Raw genomic sequence first — 21,561 nt, forward strand, 5'->3', positions numbered from 1 at the left:
GGACTTTGGTGTCTTTCCGGGACCAAGAAAGGCCAATCAGACTGCGCCGCTTGGCTGGAGTTCTATTTGCTATCTATTAGCTAGCTACCTAGCTGGCTATCTATTTGCTATCCATTTGCTATCTATTAGCACATGTTTCTATGGATTGGATTGGATTGGATATGCCTTTATTAGTCTCACAGTGGAGAAATTTACATGTAGCTGGCTATTTATTAGCTATATGGCTATCTAGCTAGTTAGCTAACTGTCTAGCTGGCTATTTATTAGCTATCTATTGGATATCTGTCTAGCTAACTAGCTATGTAGCTGGCTGTTTATTAGCTATATGGCTATCTAGCTAGTTAGCTAACTGTCCAGCTGGCTATCTGTTAGCTAACTGGCTATCTATCTATTTGAGTTACTTGGTACTTTAAGTTATCGCCAAACTTGAACAGAGACAATGTTTTTGTTGCTTAAATTAGTTTGCTTTCCTCTCTCTACCGATGATATGGAAACGGTTGAGTAGTAAAAAATAGCGAGCTAACTAGTAATCATAATAATCATCCTGCAAGAGCATCTTGTCCAAGGATTACATACTGCTTTATGATATCGCCGGTGTGCTATTTTCATCCCCTTCTAATAAATAGCCTTTAATATAATTACACTATAAAAAAAAACAAAGCTTTTCCCTCCGCTAGGCACTTAATCCTGCCGTAGTAGGATTTAGCATAACCGCGCGCCTACACGACATGTTTGCACACAAGGCGTCCACCGTGTAGTCGTTAATCAAGAACAAGATCAACACGTGATCAACGCCGCTTAAAATAATCTCATTGGCGTCTCCAAACATTCCTCTGTTCATTCTTCCAGTGCTCGATTGCTTGGCTGGTGTCTAACGTTTGCGTTTGTAAATGTGCTTCCAGCCTTGGCTCGCCTCCACGCTGGCCGCCTCATTTGGCTGCAAGTTAAAAGCATGCGGACTCCCAAGCCCAATATGTTATTTTGCATCCATTTTGCTAGCTTCAGCCAAAAGCTTTTTTTTTTGGTCACTCTAACTGTACTTCCTTTGTGTGTGTTTCTGTAACCCCCTCCCCCCCGCTCACTGCTGCGTGTGTACCATCCCTCCTTTACCACGGATCTTGACCAATCACGTGCGGCTTTAACCGAAGACTGGGGGCGGGGAATATAGGGGGAAAAAAAAGCCAGCTGCCATTTCAGGAGCTCCAAGAACCGGCTCGTTCGCGAATGACACATCACTCATTGTGGCGCTCCGTGTGTTTCACAAAAACTAGTTTGTATGCCAAGATTATATTCTCGTGAATGTAACGTTCGTGAGGCGAAAAGTTCGTTAGCTAAAGCGTTCGTAAGCCGAGGTATCACTGACAAATTTGATCCAAGTGGGATAAAACATTTTTTTAATCCCTTTTTACATGTTGAAGTTATATGTCCAAATGCTGCGAGATTTTACCCGTAAAGTAAGACAAGATTTAGATCACCGTGCCTTGTAACGCACCGCAATGTGGTCAATCAATTAAGTGGACTTAGCAGAGAAGCTCGCATTCATCGCCGTGTTGTACCAACGTTTCCTCAAAATCAATCCCCAAAAAAATCAATCTGGTAAAATGTCATTTTCCTTAACCCCCGTTCTCATCATCTCCTCTTCTCAGAGCCGGGCTGCGTTGCCATGACGAGCGAGGAGTGTCCTCCGCCGCTGAGGGGCATTTCCTCGGCAGTGCCAGGCGAGGAATATGGCTCGGCGCAGGCTGATGACATCATCGAGGAAGTGGGTCCAGGTGACGACGCCAGCATCGGAAGTGACTTGAGCACGCTTGTGGTGCCCTTCCCTGAACTGGCGCCCGTGGTCTTCTTCTGCCTCAAGCAGACCACCTGCCCCCGCAGCTGGTGCATCCGTATGGTTTCCAGTCCATATCCTTTCTATCATCGGCGGAAATGTTGTTCTTTTATTTTATTTTTGCAGTCAATAATGCTGAACTTGCATTTAGAGGACAACCGACACCATTTTTTTCTTCCCTAACTGACATCAAACTTCTTCTCTAAACTTTTCAGAAAAGGTACTCCTCACTCCTTATTTGGAGTTACCCGCACCTCACAAAAACGTTCAAACAGGAACGTGTGTGTGCGTGTTACTGTTACTTAGCGTGAACAGGTTAGCCAAGACGAACTAATTGTACGCATCTCGACACAATATGCTCATCTACTTTGTTGCATCGGCATCAACCGAGGTCTTTTCTAGCCTGTCAAATAATGACAGACGCGCGTGTATGCACATCATACGCTGCATTTATGTGATGACAAGATCAGATGAGAGGCTTGTGAAATCTGTGTGTGCGCGCTCGTGTTAGGGAATGTGTGTTTATGAGAGGGTAATAAGATGTACTTTCACCATCTCTTGGTAGATCAATAAATCTGTCCGCCACTCAGTTAAGAGGGGCCTTCAATTTCTTTCTCACACTTATTCACACACGCACATAGACACCCACATGCACACACACACACACATAGACCCGCCCTCCCCCCCCCACACACATCTCCAATAGTCTCCCACGCCTGCAGCAGAGCACCTGGAGCATTTCCTGTGATGCCGCAACCCCCGCACACACTCCCCGTCATGCGCCACTATTCTTACCCGTTATGGCGCACTTGACAATCCACTTCAGGACACTTGATTGGGTACACAAATACAGTGATACCTCGGTTTACGAACCCCTTAGCTTACGACCTTTTCAGTTTACGGACGTGACATTTTTGAAAATTTTACCTTGGCATATGAACTATTTTTCGGGATACACACAGAGCGCCACAATGAGTGATGTGTCATTGGCGAACGAGCCCGTTCTCCTAACAAGGAAATGGCAGCCGAGTGTTTTTGTCCTCTTTTCCACGCCCCCAGTCTTCGGTTAAAGCCACGTGATTGCTCAAGAACGCAGCAGTAAGGGGCTGGGGGTTAAACATTAAAGAGGCAGGCAGACAACAGAGAGAGAGTGATAAAATGGATAGAAAACAGTGAAATTTGGACTCGTTTCAACTTTGATAGTTCAAAAGCAGAGTGTAGACTGCAAGGTTAAAATATCCCATAAATCAGGCCCCACAAATAACCAGCATAAGCCATTTCTACACTTGATGCAAAAAGCTATCAACTTAGCTAAACAGAACACAATTGATGAGGAACTAGGTAAAATTATTGCAGAGAAAGCACCTACAAGGGAGCATTCCTCAAGATGGTGAAAGAAGAAGGCAACGTTCCTCATCAAGTGTTTAATGCTGATGAAGTGTCCTTGAGAGCTTTGAAAGGCGCTGAGAAATGAAATGTATTATTATTATTATTATTATTATTATTATTAAACCGGCCACTCCATTCCATCACGCCATCAACGACCACCACAAAGGTAAATAAAACAACTTTATTATACAGTGCAATTTATTTCTTTCATTATAATACCATAGCACATTTATTATACATAAAATAAGGTATATTTTGTGTAGTTTTAAGGCTTAGAAAATTAGAAAGTAGAAAATTATGTTATGGGAACGGATTATTCTCATTTTAATGGTTTCCTATGGGAAATTATTTTTTGGGATACACATTTTTCGCTTTACACACTCTGTCTGGGAACCAATTAAGTTCGTTAGCCCAGGTATCACTGTATCTTTTGCATCCGAATAATGCGCTTGTGATTTAGCCAAATAATATTCATTTTCATATTCATTGCCTTCTTTTCTATCTTACTTGTCCCATTTATTTATGTATTTATTTATTTATTTATTGGGAAAGACACATACTGTAACCTCTTCTTGTCATGGCTTTTGATTGGCTCCTGTGGCGTTCATGCAGGGTCGCCGGCCTTTGTGGCCCATGATCCTCTCTGGCCTTGACAGCTTGTTATCTCCATAGTGACTGATGGCCGAGGCGTTTCCGTGCCTTGGTCTTAACTGCTTCTGAGGATGCAATACGCACCTGGGACACATCATCCACGACCGCTCACCTTTCCAGCTCTGTTTTAATACAACCTTCCTTGAGTCGATCCCTTTATAATTGACGTTGGTTTCATATTCTGGAAGTTGGCGTTGAACGTGGTGCTCTTTGGGAGCAGGTTAAAGTCCGCTTTGCCTCTTTATCACTGATGTTTATGAGAATGCGTTGGCTGAACCCGAAGAAAAAGGCCCGCAAATTCATCAGTGACCGCAAAGGATAAATCATGCTAATAATCTAGATCACATGTCTTCAGCCGACTTTTGAAATGAGCGCCATTCCTGAATTTATTTGGGCTTTGGTTTTTCTTGGGTGCCGATAGAGCGTTGGTCAGACCTCTGGAATTTGTTTTCCCCTTCCATTAGAGGGCAGCATTTGAGCTATGTCAATTCTCTTTGTCTTTTCTGTAATACCGTACAATAGCTATCTGGCTGGCTGGCTAGCTATCTAGCTGGCTAGCTATTAGCTATCTATTGGCTTCTGTGTAAGCTGTCATTCATACAGGAGTGGTCCATCGATGAGAAGGTTTCTTCAGCCGTCATCTGTACTTCTTTGACGGGGTCGGACGTTTCGCTTCTTATCCAAGAGGCTTCGTCAGCGAACTAATTTTTTTTGCTGGTAGTTTTGGCCCAATATATATCCCTACTGTCCAGACGTGGCGTAGCCAGACTCTGCTATGATTGTTCCCTGCTCTCAGGTTCGGGGGAGCAGAGGACTACTCCCTGCGGCTATACTGATTACTTCTATTATCCTGACTGATTACTTCTATTGTCTTGGCTGAGTATGGGGTCTACGACTGGCCTGATTGCGCCATTTGCCTTGGTATCACCTCATCAGCATAACTAAGCCTATGTTGCCTGAGAAGTCGGTTGTTGGCTTGCTAGCTAGCTTTCTATCGATTCGTCTTACTATTCTATTTGAGTTACTTCCGGGTTGAGTGAACGCTGGCGTGTGTGGCTGCCGCTGCTCACCCACAGAAAAACTTTTCCTCTGACTGTAACGTGTAAAGTGACCTTGAGAGTTTTGAAAGGTGCTTATAAATGAAATTTATTATTATTATTATTATTATTATTATTATTATTATTATTATTATTATAATTTTGTCAATGTTAGTGCTTTGCTACAGCTTCAGATGTTGTTCAAGCGCTATATAAACAAATATGTATGTATTGCATTGTATTTTGGACGGACGCCCCCATTTCAAGCTCGGATAACTCCAGACCCATATAACTTGGGAATTAACCCTTTTTTTTTAATGAAAGAAGAGAATCTTAGGTTTCTTATGCTGCATTGAATGATTATGTCGTCCTAAAACTCAATATTCTGTGGCTATTGCAACTTGAGTGAAAATGACAAAAACCCTGGCAGGACATATTTTTGCACGTCTGGCAATGAAAGATTTTCAAACGAGCTTTGTCGAAAGATAAATTTGATTCTGTTCGGATTTTTGCAGGAAGTGTGTGAGTCACTGGGGGATGTTTATGAATATTCTACTCTTTGATTGATCATCAGAATGTTTCCGTGGGTTCCATTTGGCCACTTGCAGCACCCGCTTTGAGGTCCACCCTTCTGTAATGAATACTTATGAGTGCATTAGCAGACCAAGAAGACTCATTACAATATCAAGGACGGGGAGCAGATCGCATACGCTTTCATGGCTTTTGAGAATTTCTCCTTTTTTTTAATTTTATTTTAGGTGGTCTTTGTAGCTATACGAAGCCTAGCGTGTCATGCTATGAATGTCTATGCAACAATTAGAGCAATCTCCAATGGCTCGTTCGTGTCTTTTCCCCCAATAGAGTCGATTTTTCGGAATCTCGACTATGTCAACACGTTTTGGGCACGGCGCTTGCTCCTGCATCCAGTTTGCATGAAAAAAAAAAAACTTTTTGTGATTCACTCTCTCCCCGCAGCTGTCATGTGCGATGGTAGCTCTCGCAGAGAGTTGGAAATTGTCAGCGGCATACTCTATAAGGGGCTTGCTGCTTACGATTTGAAAGCACTCATATCCCGAATGGTACTTGGTCACGAGGGATTGAATCAGTGTGTGTATAAGGGGATTAATATTTATAAAACCTGTAGTTTTTTTTATATACAGTAAAGTCTCATTATATCGATATTCAAGGGAGTCCGAAAAAATATCGATATAACCGGGACTATCGATATATCCGACCCTGTTTGCATGTAATTTTCTCCGTGCGTGCATAGAAATAGTATCGATATAACCAGGACTATCGATATATCCAATATCGATATAACGAGACTTTACTGTATATATATATGCAGAACTTTTATTTTGGAATGGAAAATGGCAACATATTTTGTGACATTGGACATTTTACAGTGTAAGCACTCTGATAGAGAGTCAGAATAGGTGTAAAAAAAAAAAAAAGCTTCTGGCCTAAGGTGAGGAAAGAGTTAGTGACCACCACAGACCTACCGGAATGACCCCGCTTTGTCACTGTCAAACACACGCTAACTTGCACATAACATATGCCCCTCCACATATAATCCATGCTGTCGGATATGTGTTGCACATATATGGATCATGGTCAACCTCAATCCTTTCTTTGTGTTAAAAAAAAAACCGCTGCGTGTGCGTGTCGGGGCATATATGTCAGGGCATAAGCTTAAACTTCCCCTGACCGGTGAGAAAAGCTGGGCGCTAAGTTGCGCATGTGTTGCGTAACGTGGAAACATAGCTGACTGTTGCTATCCGCGGCTCAAATGAGTCTTACGGCTCAAATCGCCAAGCGCCCGCTTTAAACTTGACGTGTTGCTCAAAGTCGCCGATCCCTTTGAGTTTCCTTTTAAAATCGAGGACCCGTGTGAGGAAGTCATGTCGGGCAATCAGAGCCCCGCCCCCGGACATAGTAAAAACCGGCTTAGAGTGTCAAAAGAAATAGCGAAGTGATCCAGCGACACATTTCATCAAATGGCTTAATGAGAACAAATGGGATTGCGATTAGGAAATGGAGTGGTGGCTTTGCTTATTTCCAGGCCGTGATTGGTGTGAGGGGAGGTTGATAACGGTCTCCATTTTGTCACACTCCTCTTGTCTGGTGATTCCGAATGTGTGGGAGCATGACCATGTCATCATTTTACACTCCGTGCGCACTGGCGGAGGACTCTGAAAAAAAAAAAAAAACTTGGGAGTGAAAGTCACCATATGCTGCGCTTTGCGTGTATGGCCGGACTGTGATTCAAAGGACAACCGACGTCTCTGGACAAGTTGTGTCCATAATTTGTAAAATGGCTTCAAATGATTTCTACTGGCGTATTTTAATAAGATTCCACCGCATATATGTAGCTATATTTTACGTTTTAAGACTCGCGCTGAACATTCAGGAAGTCTTGTTTTTCAGTTGGTGACGAGTCCGTACGTGACGTCAGAAAAGGACCGCCTCCTCACCGTAAAAAAAGACGCATTGTAGCAGTCCTTCCATCACGTCAATGTATTTTGCTGTACTGTTTTTTTTTTTTTAAACCATGTCTTACACCCAAAAGCCGCCAGCAGAGGGAGGCAAACTCCATGGAAAGAATGTATCAGAGCTGTGGAAACGAGCTGATTCATTCCTCACCGGAGCTGGTCGCCATTTTTCTGCCTCTTTTTGAGACACCCCCCCGCCCGTTTGCCTCAAAATGGCCAAAATAAATTCTTTAATCGATTGCAAACATGTATGCTTTGCTCATCAGGACTATTTGAATCATATTCATAACTGGATGTATAACAAGAAAGCATATTCTCCGAATCTGAAGCCATTGTTTTGATTCTCCAGCAATGCAAGACGTCTTGGCGTGACGTCACGAAAGGGGGCGGGACTTTCTGAAAATGCCCAATTCTCAGCTACATTTTTTTGCAGATTTTGGACACTTTAAGTCATTTTTATTGGTGTTTTGCATTTGACTAAAAATATCATACTGCGTGTTTTGGGTATTTTAGATGCTATAAAACGTTTTTCAGGTGTCAGTTAAAAAACAAAAAAGTGACGTCTCCGGACAAGTTGTGTCTATAATTTGTAAAATGGCTTCAAATAACTTCTACTGAGCGTATTTTACAAAGCTTCCACCGCATATAGCTATATTTTACGTTTTAAGACTCGCGCTGAATATTCCGGAAGTCTTGTTTTTGAGTTGGTGACGAGTCCTCACCCTACGTCACTGAAGGAACGCCCCTGACCGAAAAAAAAAATGACACATTGTAGCAGTCCTTCCATCACGTGAATGTATTTTGCCTTCCAATATTTCGCTCCAGAAGAAAATTTGACAACGCACTTTTGGCACAATTTAGTTTCCTGTCAGGGAGTTGAGGTGTGTCTCTCCCGTTGGCTCACATCCCAACTTCCAGAATGTATTAAAACCGCTGATCAGTGAGTTCAAAATGACACCCGAGCCACTTGTGAAAACCTGCCAAGACTCATCATTTGTTACATCATTTGCTCACTGCATGTTTGACTTTTATTTGTTGGCAAGCAAGCGCTGTGGTTGCAACATCTTTTTGCGATTTTGAAGAACAAGGAGCTATGGTGACCTTTCCCGTGTTTTCAAATGAGGATTAAAAAAAAAAAAAGAAAAATGGCTTGTTGTTTGAATTAGCCTGCGCAATATGTTGCTGTTTCGATTCTTCTATATTTGAATCCCAGCGTCCATTTGTCTCCTCCTGAGCGTTGAGGGGTTATCGGTTGGTGTGCGCTTGTGCGCGTGTTCGTGCATATTGAACCGGCCCCGTCCGTACCTGAGCTTGCCAACATGCAGAGATGCGATCCCGCAGAGAACGGTCTCTGTCAGGGCCGATTAATATCACGCCAAACCGTTTGAGCTGCAAACGACTGACCTTGGTAATGCTTCACTTAACCGGTGAGCTCATCACGTTTGCTGTCCTTATTCTCCGTATGTGTATTGTTTTTTTTTTTATCATTTCAAATAATGTACGGCGTATTACAACCTATATATGGGTAAAAAAAAAAAAACGCAAAAAAAAATGGATGAGCACATGCTAGATGTGTTTTGTGATTATATTGATTACATAATGGAGAGCGATAAAGGTGTTTGTATAGTGATGCTATTTATGTTAGCATCTGCTCGCTAAAATTAATGGTGCGTATAATTGATATTTTATGACGACTCGTACCGCATCCTGGTAATATTGTGCGCTGAACAACCTGACAACAAGCGCACCCTTCCGTCAAGACGGCACAAAAATAGAATGACAATCAAAGTGTATTCAATTCTCTTTTAAATAGGTGTGCATGTTCCCGTGGGGACCTGCACACATGTGGGAGTAACACAAACAGTTCTTGGGACTTTTGCAAAGTCTCTTTTACCGTTTCTAGAACCCCCCACTCCATGATTTTTGATCGACCACCAGGTGCACCGCATTATGCCAAGCTCTCACAAGCTTTGCAAAATGCGGTGGGGACTCCAGACAGTTCCAGGGACTTTTTTTAAGATCCCTATTGAAGACGATTTTCATGATATGGCGTCAATAAATTCACATTTGTGGCATTTTCCCTCTTTTATCACCATGTTCTTTGATTTAATACACTGGGGGCAAATTTGACGCCTTGGTGTACATAAACTAGATGGCGTCGGTAAAAAAGAATAACCGTTAGATAATTTTTTTTTTTGCATGTTGTTCGATTCACTTGACAGTCATAACAACAGCAGGGTTGAAAAATGACTGGCATTTGGTTTTCCTCTTCTTTTGCTTTTTCTTTTTTTTTCTTCTTCTTCATTATTATTATTATTGTTAGTGGTATTATTATTGGTAGTGGTAGTAAAAGTAATAGTAGTAGTGGTATTATTATTGTTATTATTATTATTATTATTATTATTATTATTATTATTATTATTATTGGTAGTGGTAATAGTCGTAGTAATAGTATCGGTAGTGGTATTATTATTATTATTATTATTATTATTATTATTATTATTATTATTATTAGTAGTAGTAGTAGTAGTAGTAGTAGTATTATCATTAGTAGTGGTAGTAGTAGTAGTAATAGTAGTGGTGGTATTATTGTTATTATTATTATTTTATTATTATTAGTAGTATCATTATTATTATTATTATATTAGTATCATCATTATTATTTTTTTATTAGTATTGGTAGAGGTAGTAATAGTAGTGGTAGTAGTAGTAGCATTGGTGGTGCTATTATTATTATTATTATTATTATTATTATTATTATTATTATTATTATTATTGGTAATAATAGTAGTAGTAGTATTGGTAGTGGTTTTATTATTATTATTATTATTGGTAGTAGTCGTAATAGTAGTATTGGTAGTGTTATTGTTATTATTATTATTGTTGTTATTGTTATTATTATTATTATTATTATTATTATCATCATTATTTTTTTTTATTAGTATTGGTAGAGGTAGTAATAGTAGTGGTAATAGTAGTAGTAGTAGCATTGGTGGTGCTATTATTATTATTATTATTATTATTATAGTAGTAGTAGTAGTATTAGTAGTGGTTTTATTATTATTATTATTATTGGTAGTAGTCGTAATAGTAGTATTGGTAGTGTTATTATTGTTATTGTTATTATTATTATTGTTGTTGTTATTATTATTATTATCATCATTATTATTTTTTATTAGTATTGGTAGAGGTAGTAATAGTAGTGGTAATAGTAGTAGTAGTAGCATTGGTGGTGCTATTATTATTATTATTATTATTATTATTATTGGTAATAGTAGTAGTAGTATTGGTAGTGGTTTTATTATTATTATTATTATTGGTAGTAGTCGTAATAGTAGTATTGGTAGTGTTATTATTGTTATTATTATTATTATTATTATTATTATTATTATTGTTATTGTTATTGTTATTGTTGTTGTTGTTGTTGTTATTATTATTGTATTATTGCCACCGAACTGAAGTTCCACTTGATTTTCTATGGAGTCCCAAAGTGCCATTTCCAATATCCTTGCAGAATGTCAGAAATCATTTTTGGCAACCGCTGATGCGTAACCTTTCTTTATTTTTCACCATTTTGTTTCGGCTTTGGCAAGCTGGCCACAGGGAGGGGGGGGGGGGGGGGCTATTTTTACGTTTCGTAATGATCACACATCGGAAGGAGAGAGAGAGAGAGATTTGTCGACGTCAGTGTATGCTGTGGCAAGCAAGAAATTCCTAAGGCGTTTCATGTTTTACAAAAAAGCCGATGTCTGTTGCTCTTTAGGAAAATGTCGCTCGCGAGATGACAGGAGCAGGCGCCTAGCAAAACCTCACGCGTCAAGCAGGGCGGCACGCTACGATGTCATTTTTTTTTCTTTTTTTGGCGGGGTCGTGCCAGCAGCCTTTCGTTGAAGGCCTTGACTGGGCTTGTCATTCTGCTTGGTCTGCCTCCTTCGCCCGTTCAACCGAGCGTGACGAAGTAAAAGCAGAGGGGACGTGAGGACAAATGACTCGTCTTCGTTTGCGTTCAAAATGAATTTTGGGGAGACAGGTGTGCGTTGAATCAAGCTCTCAGTCGTACGGGAGTGGTCCATCGGTGAAAAGGTTTCTTCAGCCGTCATCTGTACTTCTTTGAAGGCGTCGGACGTTTCGCTTCTTATCCAAGAGGCTTCGTCAGCGAACTAAAATCTTTTGCTGGTAGTTTTGGCTCTGTCTATATATATCTCTACTGTCCAGACGTGACAGTGCCAGACTCTGCTATGATTGGTCCCTGCTCTCAGGTTGGGGGGGGAGCAGAGGACTACTCCCTGCAGCTGCACTGATTACTTCTATTGTCCTGCCTGAGTATGGGGTCTACGACTGGCCAGATTGCCCCATTTGCTCTGGTATCACCTTGTCAGCATAAAAAAGCCTATGTTGCCTATGAAGTCGGTTGTAGGAACGATTTAAATTGCACCTCACCCCACCGTGGCGATTTAGTGAAGTGTTTTGCTGTTTTATGAAAATAGCTTCTTTTACTCCCCTTTCAAACCATCTATTTTCTTTCGCTAAGATTTTAACCTCATTGTCGTCAAATAAGTGGTTGCCAGTCGTAGACCCCATACTCAGCAGGACAATAGAAGTAATCAGTCAGGACAATAGAAGTAATCGGTGTAGCCGCAGGGAGTAGTCCTCTGCTCCCCCCAAACTGAGAGCATGGAACAATCATAGCAGAGTCTGGCATCGCCACGTCTGAACAGTAGCCATAACTACGTAGCAAAAGATTTTAGTTTGCTGAGGAAGCCTCTTGGATAAGAAGCGAAACGTCCGACATTTTCAAAGAATTAAGTACAGATGACGGCTGAAGAAACCTTCTCATCGGAGGACGAATAAAGTTATTCAAATTGAAACTTTCGCCCTTAACTGAAAAAGTCATTCGGCTCTATCCTGTTTGCGCTTAATCGGAGTGTCCTAATTTAGCTCGAACTTAACCTCCAGGTTGAGATAGAAGAGAGGCTGCTATGCATTATTGAGTCACTTGCTTCATTTTCGGTCTTAGCAGCACTCACGGATTAATATTGTAGTAGTGTGATAAGGACAAAACAAGGATGCTAGAGGGGTAGCGGTAGGAGAAGGTGGGGGGGGGGGGGGGGGGTCTATGTTGACTTGCTGAAGTTATTTTACTCACCCTCTGGATGATTTTGCCAAAAGGCTGTGAGCTAAAGTCAACCCGCAAATAAATAATACGCAGGTCAGGCTATAAACGACTTAAAGGTTCAGCATGTCCTTTTACAGAAGCTCAAGTGTATTTTTTTTCTGAGCTCGCGGCAAGTGAGCTAACTGTGAGAAATACAATGGAAATTTCTGGTTACAAACATCAATGTCAAACATGTATTAGCCAGTTAGCTAACTTGATCTATTTGATTTATTCCCGGTTGAAGGGGGTCATCGTTGCTGGCTACCGAGCTGCTATCTAGCTAGCTATCTATTAGCTGTCTAATTTGTTAGCTATTTGTTATCTATTAGCTAGCTAGCTGACTTGATCTATTTGAGTTATTCCCGGTTGAGTGAACGCTGGCGCATGTGGCTGCCGCTGCTCACCAACAGAAAAAAACGGATCCTGTGACTGTAAAGTGACATTGAGAGTTTTGAAAGGCGCTGATGAATGAAATGTATTATTATTATTATTATAACCAGTGGCAGGCTGCGGACTGCATCGCTAGGCCTTCAGTAGTGCTATGTTTGAATCAATCCAGACTGAAAAATGCGTGGTGTGATTTCACTAGAGGCTAGCATTAGCCAGGAAAATACGGATCGGCCTTTCTTCTAATGATGTCTATTTATTTCTTGAAAAGTCCATCTTTAAAATGGCTTTAACAGTAAATCTCCGGCCAAATCAATTTCTTCTCCTCGTTCAGCCTTTGTGCGTTGACAGAACTGCTATTAAATCAACACAACAATATATTTGCTTATGCAGCTCGTTACACATACAGTGTGCTACCTCTGGCCAGTATGCCCTTGTCACTAATGGTTTGTGATAAGAGCAGTTTTCGCAAAAATATGATTAGCTAGTGAGTAGCCAATCATAATTCGCATAGGCTCTGACGTTGCCCAGCGCCTGCAAGAAGGCGTTGGTACCCCTTTTGTGTTGCCAACTCGATAAATTTTAGGCTAGCAGAGAAGGCTTTACAGGCCTTGACATTCTTGAATACATTCGAGAATGGCAGTGAATGAGTTAAGTCGTACAGCTGCTTTTACCAAACGGCCTCCAGTATTGGAAACTTGCCTTATCGGGTTGACTTTTTTTCAAATTCCGACCGTTTTCTCGCTATCGTTATGGGAGATGACGATAATGACTTTTTCATTGATGCTTTTTCAACCGTATTTGCGCAAGGTTATCTCACTTTAAAAACCAATTTGATCGTCTATTTTACTGTGAATTGAGCCATATTTTTACAATGATTACAATACTTGACTCACTCCGTCGAGAGCCATCGTTGAGTTTTATGTGCCGTGTGTTAGCAAGAAGTCAAAATAGCCTCGAGGTTGAGATTGTTTGGCATTTTAAAGGCCTTTTTGGGAGAGCCAAAGCGTTTAGGGACTTGTCACTCGGCCAATGTGGTGCTTTTAAAGCAAAGGTGAAAATGGCTCCCCTTGGTATAGCTTAGCGCTGCTTCATAAACCGTAATGTTTCCGCGACCGGTGTGCTAATACCGTCCTGAGGGCTTCCAGCTCTGAAGTCAAAATAAGGTTAGAAGTGTATTTTAATGTACAACATGGCCTTGATTGGGCTTATTTGTTCCGGTAAGAACCGTGTGAGGCGAGGATAAATTCCCATTTGGCAATATCATCTGTACTTCAGTGAAGGTGTCGGACGCTTCTCATCTAAGAGGCTTCGTCAGTGAACTAAAATTTGCTGGTAGTTTTGACCCCATCTATATCCCTACAGTCCAGAGGTGGCGGTGCTAGACATCTGCTATGATAGGTCCCTGCTCTCAGGTTGGAAGGAGCAGAGGACTATACCTCGAGGCTACACTGATTACTTCTATTGTCCTGACTGATTACAATAAAGTCTCGTTATATCGATATTCTCGGGAGTCGGAAAAAATATCGATATAACCAGACTATCGATATATCCGATCCTGCGGCATGTAAACTTTCTCCTTGCGTTCATAGAAATAGTATCGTAATAAGCAGTACTATCGATATAACCGATATCGATATAACGAGACTTTACTGTACTTCTATTGTCCTGCCTGATTATGAAGTCTATGACTGGCCTGATTGCCCCATTTGCCCTGGTCTCACCTCATCAGCATAACTAAGCCTATGTTGCCTAAGAAGTCTATTGTAAGAATGATCCAAACCTCACCCACCATGGCGATTTAGTGAAGGGTTTTGCTGTTTTATGAAAATAGCTTCTTTTACTCCCCTTTCAAACCACCTATTTTTTTTCGCGAAGATTTTAACCTCATTGTCGTCAAATGAGTGGTTGCTAGCTTTTAGGTGCATATGTACTGCAGATTGAGACCCACTAGTACTATCCCTGCGGTGTTAATAGTTTTTTTTGAGAATTTGTTTCGTCTCCCCAATGTATTGCTCTTTACAATTTTCATTTTTGTATAGATGTAATATAAATAAACGACATTACTTACTTATCCTGTGTGATAGTTGCTCCATGTACAGCACTTTGTATGCAGTGACCGCTGTTTTAAAATGCTCTGTAAATATACAGTAGTTGAGTTGAGTTGTAGAGAGTTTTGAGGTCTGGCAAGGATGACCCCATATGGCATTAGAAGAAGACTATTCCTCGCAGATGTCAGCGCCGTCACCCTCTTGTTGCGCCTTGGTTTTTCATCTTCTCACTCTCCTTCCTCTGTGTGCAATTCTCTGACCCCTGTGTCGAATTCAAGCTGATGGCTTGTATACTCTCGCCAGTGAGCCGGCAAATCCTCCACTCTAATTTTTTTTTGGTCAATGCCAGACAAGCCGTTTGTTTTAAGGATTCCTTTTGCAGCCACGTTCACCTCAAAGTCAGCTTTATTGTCAAATATGCTAATATGCATGACATACAGCACAGATGAAATTAGTGTCCTCTCGGATAATGTAGCTAAAAAAGACAGACAATTGACAACAGACAATTCATGTAATTTCTGAATGTATAGTGAGGTAGTGTCGTATGTAAAGTGAGGTAGTGACGTATGTAAAGTGAGGTAGTGATGTCTGTAAAGTGACGTAATGTAGTAATGCAAAAACAAAAAAGGGTTGAAGTGAGGTCTTGCAGAAAAAAATGAGAAAAAAAATGAAGTTCAGGATGATAGTGCAGCGTGTACTCAGAGTTCGGTGAGTGTGGCAGTGGGAAGGGGTAGGGGGGGCAGGGCTGGGAGGGAGTTGAGTCTCCTGACTGCCAGGTTGCAGGAACTGTCCTTGAGCCTGTTGGTCTTGGCTCGGAGACTCCGCAGTCTGCTACCCGATAGCACCAGGCTGAAGAGGTTGTGGGTGGGATCTCCAGCGATCCTGATGGCTCTGCGGGTGAGGCGGGTGTTGTAAATGTCCTGAAGTCGGGGGAGAGATACACCGATGATCTTCTCAGCTTGTCCTCACGATGCGCTGCAGAGTCTTACGGTACAGGCGCCGTACCACACGGTGATACAGCTGGTCAGGATGCTCTCGATGGTACCGCGGTAGAAAGAGGTCGTGATGGGGGTCGGGGCTCCAGCTTCTTTTGAGCTTGCGGAGGAAGTACAGGCGCTGGTGGGATCTCACCTCTGTTGCTCTTTGACGTTCTTTTGACTTGGCAACGCTCTCGCGATTGCACCGAGTCACGTCTTACCCCACACGCAGACGAATACACACGTGGGACATGGTGGCTTTCATTTCCCCATGCTGTCTGCGGAACATTCGGCTACGCTTGCTGCGGCGATGTACTGGGGCGAAGCACCTGCTGTGTTGAGCTGATATGAGGGAAGAGAGAGTTGGACAGATGTAAGGGCAAAACACACACACACACACACACACACACACACGCACTACATATGGTATAAAATTATTGTGGGCCTCACAAAAATAGAGATACAAGCGCACGCACACACACATACACACAATTTCCTGGCGTTCCAAATGCCTCGATATGGCTTAAAAATGTCATCATCACTTGTCTGTAAATGCAGACGTGGTTCCTAACCAGATAACCTGCACCGCAGACCTTTGCCTATTATCGGTCATCTGGTCATCCGGAATGAGCAGCCACTGAACATTCGGTCAGCTCCCCTTGCTTCCCATCTTTAAAATCCGTGTTCACTTGTACTCTTGGCTCACTTTAAAGTGAGAATTCTGACTTTATTCTCAGAATTCTCGCTAGTTAGCTTTCTATCTAATTAAGTTATTCCTGGGTTGAGTGAACGCTAGTGCGTGTGGCTGCCGCTGCTCACCCACAGAAAAACTCATCCTGTGACTGTAATGTGATCTTGAGAGTTTTGAAAGGCGCTTATAAATGAAATGTATTATTATAATGCGCAAACATAGAAAATGCTTAATGCTTATAGCTAGCTATCTATTAGCTATCTAGCTGGCTATTTGGCTAGTTATCTAATAGCTGTCTAATGGCTATCTATTAGCTGTCTAGCTGGCTGGCGAGCTATCTAGCTGGCTATCTATTAGCTAACAAGCTATCTAATAGCTACCAGTGGCTATCTTTTAGCTAGCTAGCTAGCTTTCTATCTATGGCGGAAGAATGTGAGTCAAAATCCCTGGACAATATGGTGTTAAACGTTATTTGGATTCGGAATGCGGTTAATCATGACGCGCACCAACGGCAACCGTGACTCATCTCGTTCTCGTGGCACATGCGGCAAGAAGCTGTTGACTTGCTGTCATGTTGGCAGACTGTATACGTGTGTGTATCTCTCCTCTGTTCCAATTAGGGGCGAGTGAGTCTTTATTGAAACTGCGCTTTAAACCGCTTAGTTTGCCGCAACCTGTGGAAGCAATTTTCAGTGGAGTTGAAATGAAACACACCCAGCTCCTCAATTGGTTCATGCACCATTGCCCTCCATTTTATTATTGTGATGATTAGAATAGACCACAAACCACCACCACAAGGGCTGCCAGCATAAAATGGAAGCTCTTTGGTTACCTGACTGCGCAGCGGGGCGGCAATAAGAAATCACAATACAAAGTGGAAGATTTGGTCAAAAGGGAAAACGGTACTTTCGCCCCAAAACTGAAGAAAAATATGACGAAAATGGAGCCGCTGATAAATTGCAGAATGGCGGGTATCCAAATTGGTAGCGACAGGGCGGGAAGCTCGACATAAAATAAAGGTGACAATGAGATAAAGACAAAGTTATGCTAAGCAGGTGAGCCATCTCACAAAATGATTTAAGACAAGGGGTTGCCAAATCACCAAGTAGAGAGCATCGTTGTCTTTTTGTTGTTGTTGTTGGTTTTTTTTTCTTGTTGGCATCCCGGAAATATGAGGAGGAGCTGCTGGGATCGGTTTATTGTGTCCATTTCTTTTTTTTGGACCAAAAAAAACAAACAAACAAACAAAAACATATATATATATATAAATATATACAGTATCTGTATATATATATATATTATGTATGTGTGTGTGTGTGTGTGTGCGTGTGTGTGTGTGTGTGTGTGTGTGTGTGTGTGTGTGTGTGTGTGTGTGTGTGTGTATCCATACGTGTATATGTGTGTGTATAAACGTGTATGTTTATGTGTGTGTGTATACATATGTGTATGTTTATATATATATATATATATACATGTATATATATATATATATATATATATTATATATATATATATATATATATATATATATATATATATATATATATATATATACATGTATATATATATATATATATATATATATACATGTATATATATATATATATATATATATATACATGTGTATGTTTATATATATATATATATATACATGTATATATTTGTATACTTTATATGTGTGTGTATATTTGTATATGTACATATGTGTATACTGTATATGTGTGTATATATGTATATGTATGTATATGTGTATACTGTATGTATGTGTATATGTACATATGTATATACTGTATGTACTGTGTATATATATAGTAAAGTCTCGTTATATCGATATCGGTTATATCGATAGTACCGCTTATTACGATACTATTTCTATGAACGCAAGGAGAAAATTACATGCGCGCAGGGTCGGATATATCGATAGTCCCGGTTACATCGATATTTTTTTGGACTCCCGTGAATATCGATATAACGAGACTTTACTATATATATATATATATATATATATATATATATATATATATATATATATATATATATATATATATATATATATATATATATTTGGAGTAGTAAGCGGGTCGGATCACCCCCTGCCTTCTTACTCGCTGTGTTTTCTTTGATTTGTGAATAAACATCCTGCTTGGTTAGTACGTGTCTGTTTTGGGATTTCTATTTCTATTCTTTATTAGTGTGTGTGTGCGCATGTGCGTGCGTGTGTGTGTATATGCATATGTATATGTATGTAAATACTGTATGTGTATAATGTTGTATGTTTATAAGTCCCAGTATAAAATCCCGTTCCATCCTTAACTCCCAACCTTGTGAGCACGTGGTTCGAGAGGATTAGCATCATGGTCATCTTGCTCAACTGCGTGACACTCGGAATGTACCAACCCTGCGAGAACATCGACTGCACTTCGGACCGCTGTCAGATCCTCCAGGTAAGGTTGTTCTCTGATTCTGTCCAAACGCAAATCCACTTGGCCCTTGACTCTGAATGTGTCTTTCCACCTTGTATTTGTCATCTTTTGTGTATTCCAAAATCCGCTACGATAGCACTTTTGCCTTTTTTTGGCCTTTTCTAACAAGCCTATTTAACATAACTACGTTTTTTTAATGAGAGTGCACATATATAATTCGCATTATGTGCGTTTCCGTGCATCAGTCCCCAACATACCCAATTAAAAATATAACATAAAAAAGCAAGACAGCAACATTTTCAAAACATTAATATGACTTTGCTCCCTCTTGTAAAACTGTACCCATGATACGTTCATATGATCGCCATTAAACATTTCAAATCGACTATAACTGCGCTCAAGTCTTGAGGGAGTGTGCATGTGACAAGGAAAAAGCAATTATTTTTCAATCACGATAAAGACACCAATACTTGGTTGTCATCCTTCATAAACCAGGAAGTAGCCTGGTATCTTGAAAAAAAAGTATTTATTTAAATTATTTTTTCCAATCAAGTTTAGCATTATAAACAAATTAGTTTCTTCAGTTTGGAGCTGGGATGTCAAACTCATTTTATTTTGCCGCTGGCCACATTGTCGTTACGGTTTCCTTTTGAGGGTCATTATAAATTTGGAGAAACCATTACAATGTTTAATCTCCTCCACATGTTACATACAGAACGCACAACAAATTAATCAATAACTAGTTTCCAAATTTGAAGTTGAGAATGCTGACTTTTATTGTGGTTAACATGCGACAATTTGAAATGTTGGTATGGACTTTAGCGAGCATCATGGCACTGGACATGCTTGATTTGCTTTCGTGGGCCGAATAGAATGATGTGGCGGTCCAGATTTGGCCCCCGGGCCTTGACTTAAACACCTGTGGTTTACTTGAGTGCATTTTTACAAAGATTCCACCGCATATAGCTATATTTTACGTTTTAAGACTTGCGCTGAATATTCAGGAAGTCTTGTTTTCGAGTTGATGACGACGCCCTAAGTGACGTCACGGAGGGAACGCCCCTGACCGAGAAAGCGACACACAATGCATTTTGGGTACTTTTTTTCATCTGAAAACACCGTGTTGATCGTGCAATTAGAAGGAACACTACATAAATAACGTGATGGTGAATCGTTGTGTGTCGCAGCCAATTACGGTAAGACGCACAAAGATCGTGTAAGTTGACACAAATTCCCAGCTGACAAATCAGCCAATTTCCAACAGAGCTTGTGCGCCATCTTGTTCATTTTCTGGACGCTACATTGGAGTCCATACGTCTCAAATTGATACGGAAGGACTTCTTTAATCGATTGCAAACATTTATGCTTTCCTCTTCAGAACTATTTGAATCATATTCATAACTGGATGAGTAACAAGAAAGCATCAGCCCCGAATCTGAACTCTCTGAAGCCATTGTTTTGATTCTGGAGCAAGGCAGTGTGTGACCAATAGTGACGTCACAAACAAGGGGGCGGGACTTTCTGAATCTGCCCAGTTCCGAGCTCATTTTGTGGCAATTTTGGGACATTTTAAGTCATTTTTATTGGTGTTTTGCATTTGACAAAAAATATCAGCCTGCATGTTTTGGGTATTTTAGATGCGATAAAACGTTTTTCTGATGTCAGTTAGGAAACACAAAAATGGTGTCGCTGTCCTTTAAATCTTATTTTGGAGGGCTGGGAACAATACCACAGTCCTCTCTTGCTCCTATTTGTATCCGAGTGTGAAATGACTCCTTGAGTTCATCTCAACTGTCACTCATTTGCCACATGTGATGGAGATGTCACACCTTTGTGTTTCAACATCCAAATCTCCGTGACCTACTTAGTACATCATCTTCCTTCCCGTTTCCAAATAGCGGCATATGATGAGGTAGCTTCCACAGCGAGCTCCTCTTTCACATCATGAAAAGGCCCTTGACACGCGACACCCTCGCTCTCTCTTTACAAATCGTGTTGATGATTAAACCTGATAGGGACGACTGAAAGAAACTGGCGGCGGTGACAAATAGCGAGTGTGAATTCATTGCCTCTTTCTTTCGTTTACGAGCCGAGCGTAACGTCAATGTGGGATTACACGTAAAGGGCTGGCGGGTTGCATTATTTATGAAAACATCATTTAAACAACTGATGAGATTCGTTTTTTTTTTTTTTTCGAAATCTTCAACCTCTGCTGTTGTCTCACTATCCAGCTAGATAGCTAATAGATAACCAGCCAGATAGCCATCCAGATAACCAGATAGCTAATAGACGGCAAAGAGATAGCTATAATTAAGATCAGTCCGTGATTAAGTTATTTTTAGGCCAGCAGTGAAGACTTTGCAGGCCGCTACTGCAAACCGGACACCAACAACAGCGACCGTCTGATGACATTCGAAACGGCATTTGATTCAAAAAGCGAGTCAGCGACTTGAAATTGGCAGTAATAATTTGATGAG

The 21,561-nt window shown here is 40.8% G+C and overlaps 1 protein-coding gene across 4 annotated transcripts in view; it reads left to right on the top strand.

Annotated features, from left to right (window-relative positions):
• Nucleotides 1-21,561, top strand: part of LOC148885272 (voltage-dependent T-type calcium channel subunit alpha-1I-like) — a 124,411-nt gene that overhangs the window by 36,948 nt on the left and 65,902 nt on the right. For all 4 annotated transcript variants that reach the window (XM_089019108.1, XM_089019109.1, XM_089019110.1 and 1 more), the window contains 2 exons: nucleotides 1,647-1,904; nucleotides 18,993-19,105. In XM_089019108.1, the coding sequence (XP_088875234.1) occupies nucleotides 1,664-1,904; nucleotides 18,993-19,105 (354 nt within the window). In that variant the 5' untranslated portion in view covers nucleotides 1,647-1,663. The remainder of the gene's footprint in view (nucleotides 1-1,646; nucleotides 1,905-18,992; nucleotides 19,106-21,561) is intronic.

The sequence above is a fragment of the Hippocampus bargibanti genome, linkage group LG17 (genome assembly GCF_051943395.1).
Source record: "Hippocampus bargibanti isolate YZ-2025 linkage group LG17, ASM5194339v1, whole genome shotgun sequence".
Lineage (NCBI taxonomy): Eukaryota > Metazoa > Chordata > Actinopteri > Syngnathiformes > Syngnathidae > Hippocampus > Hippocampus bargibanti.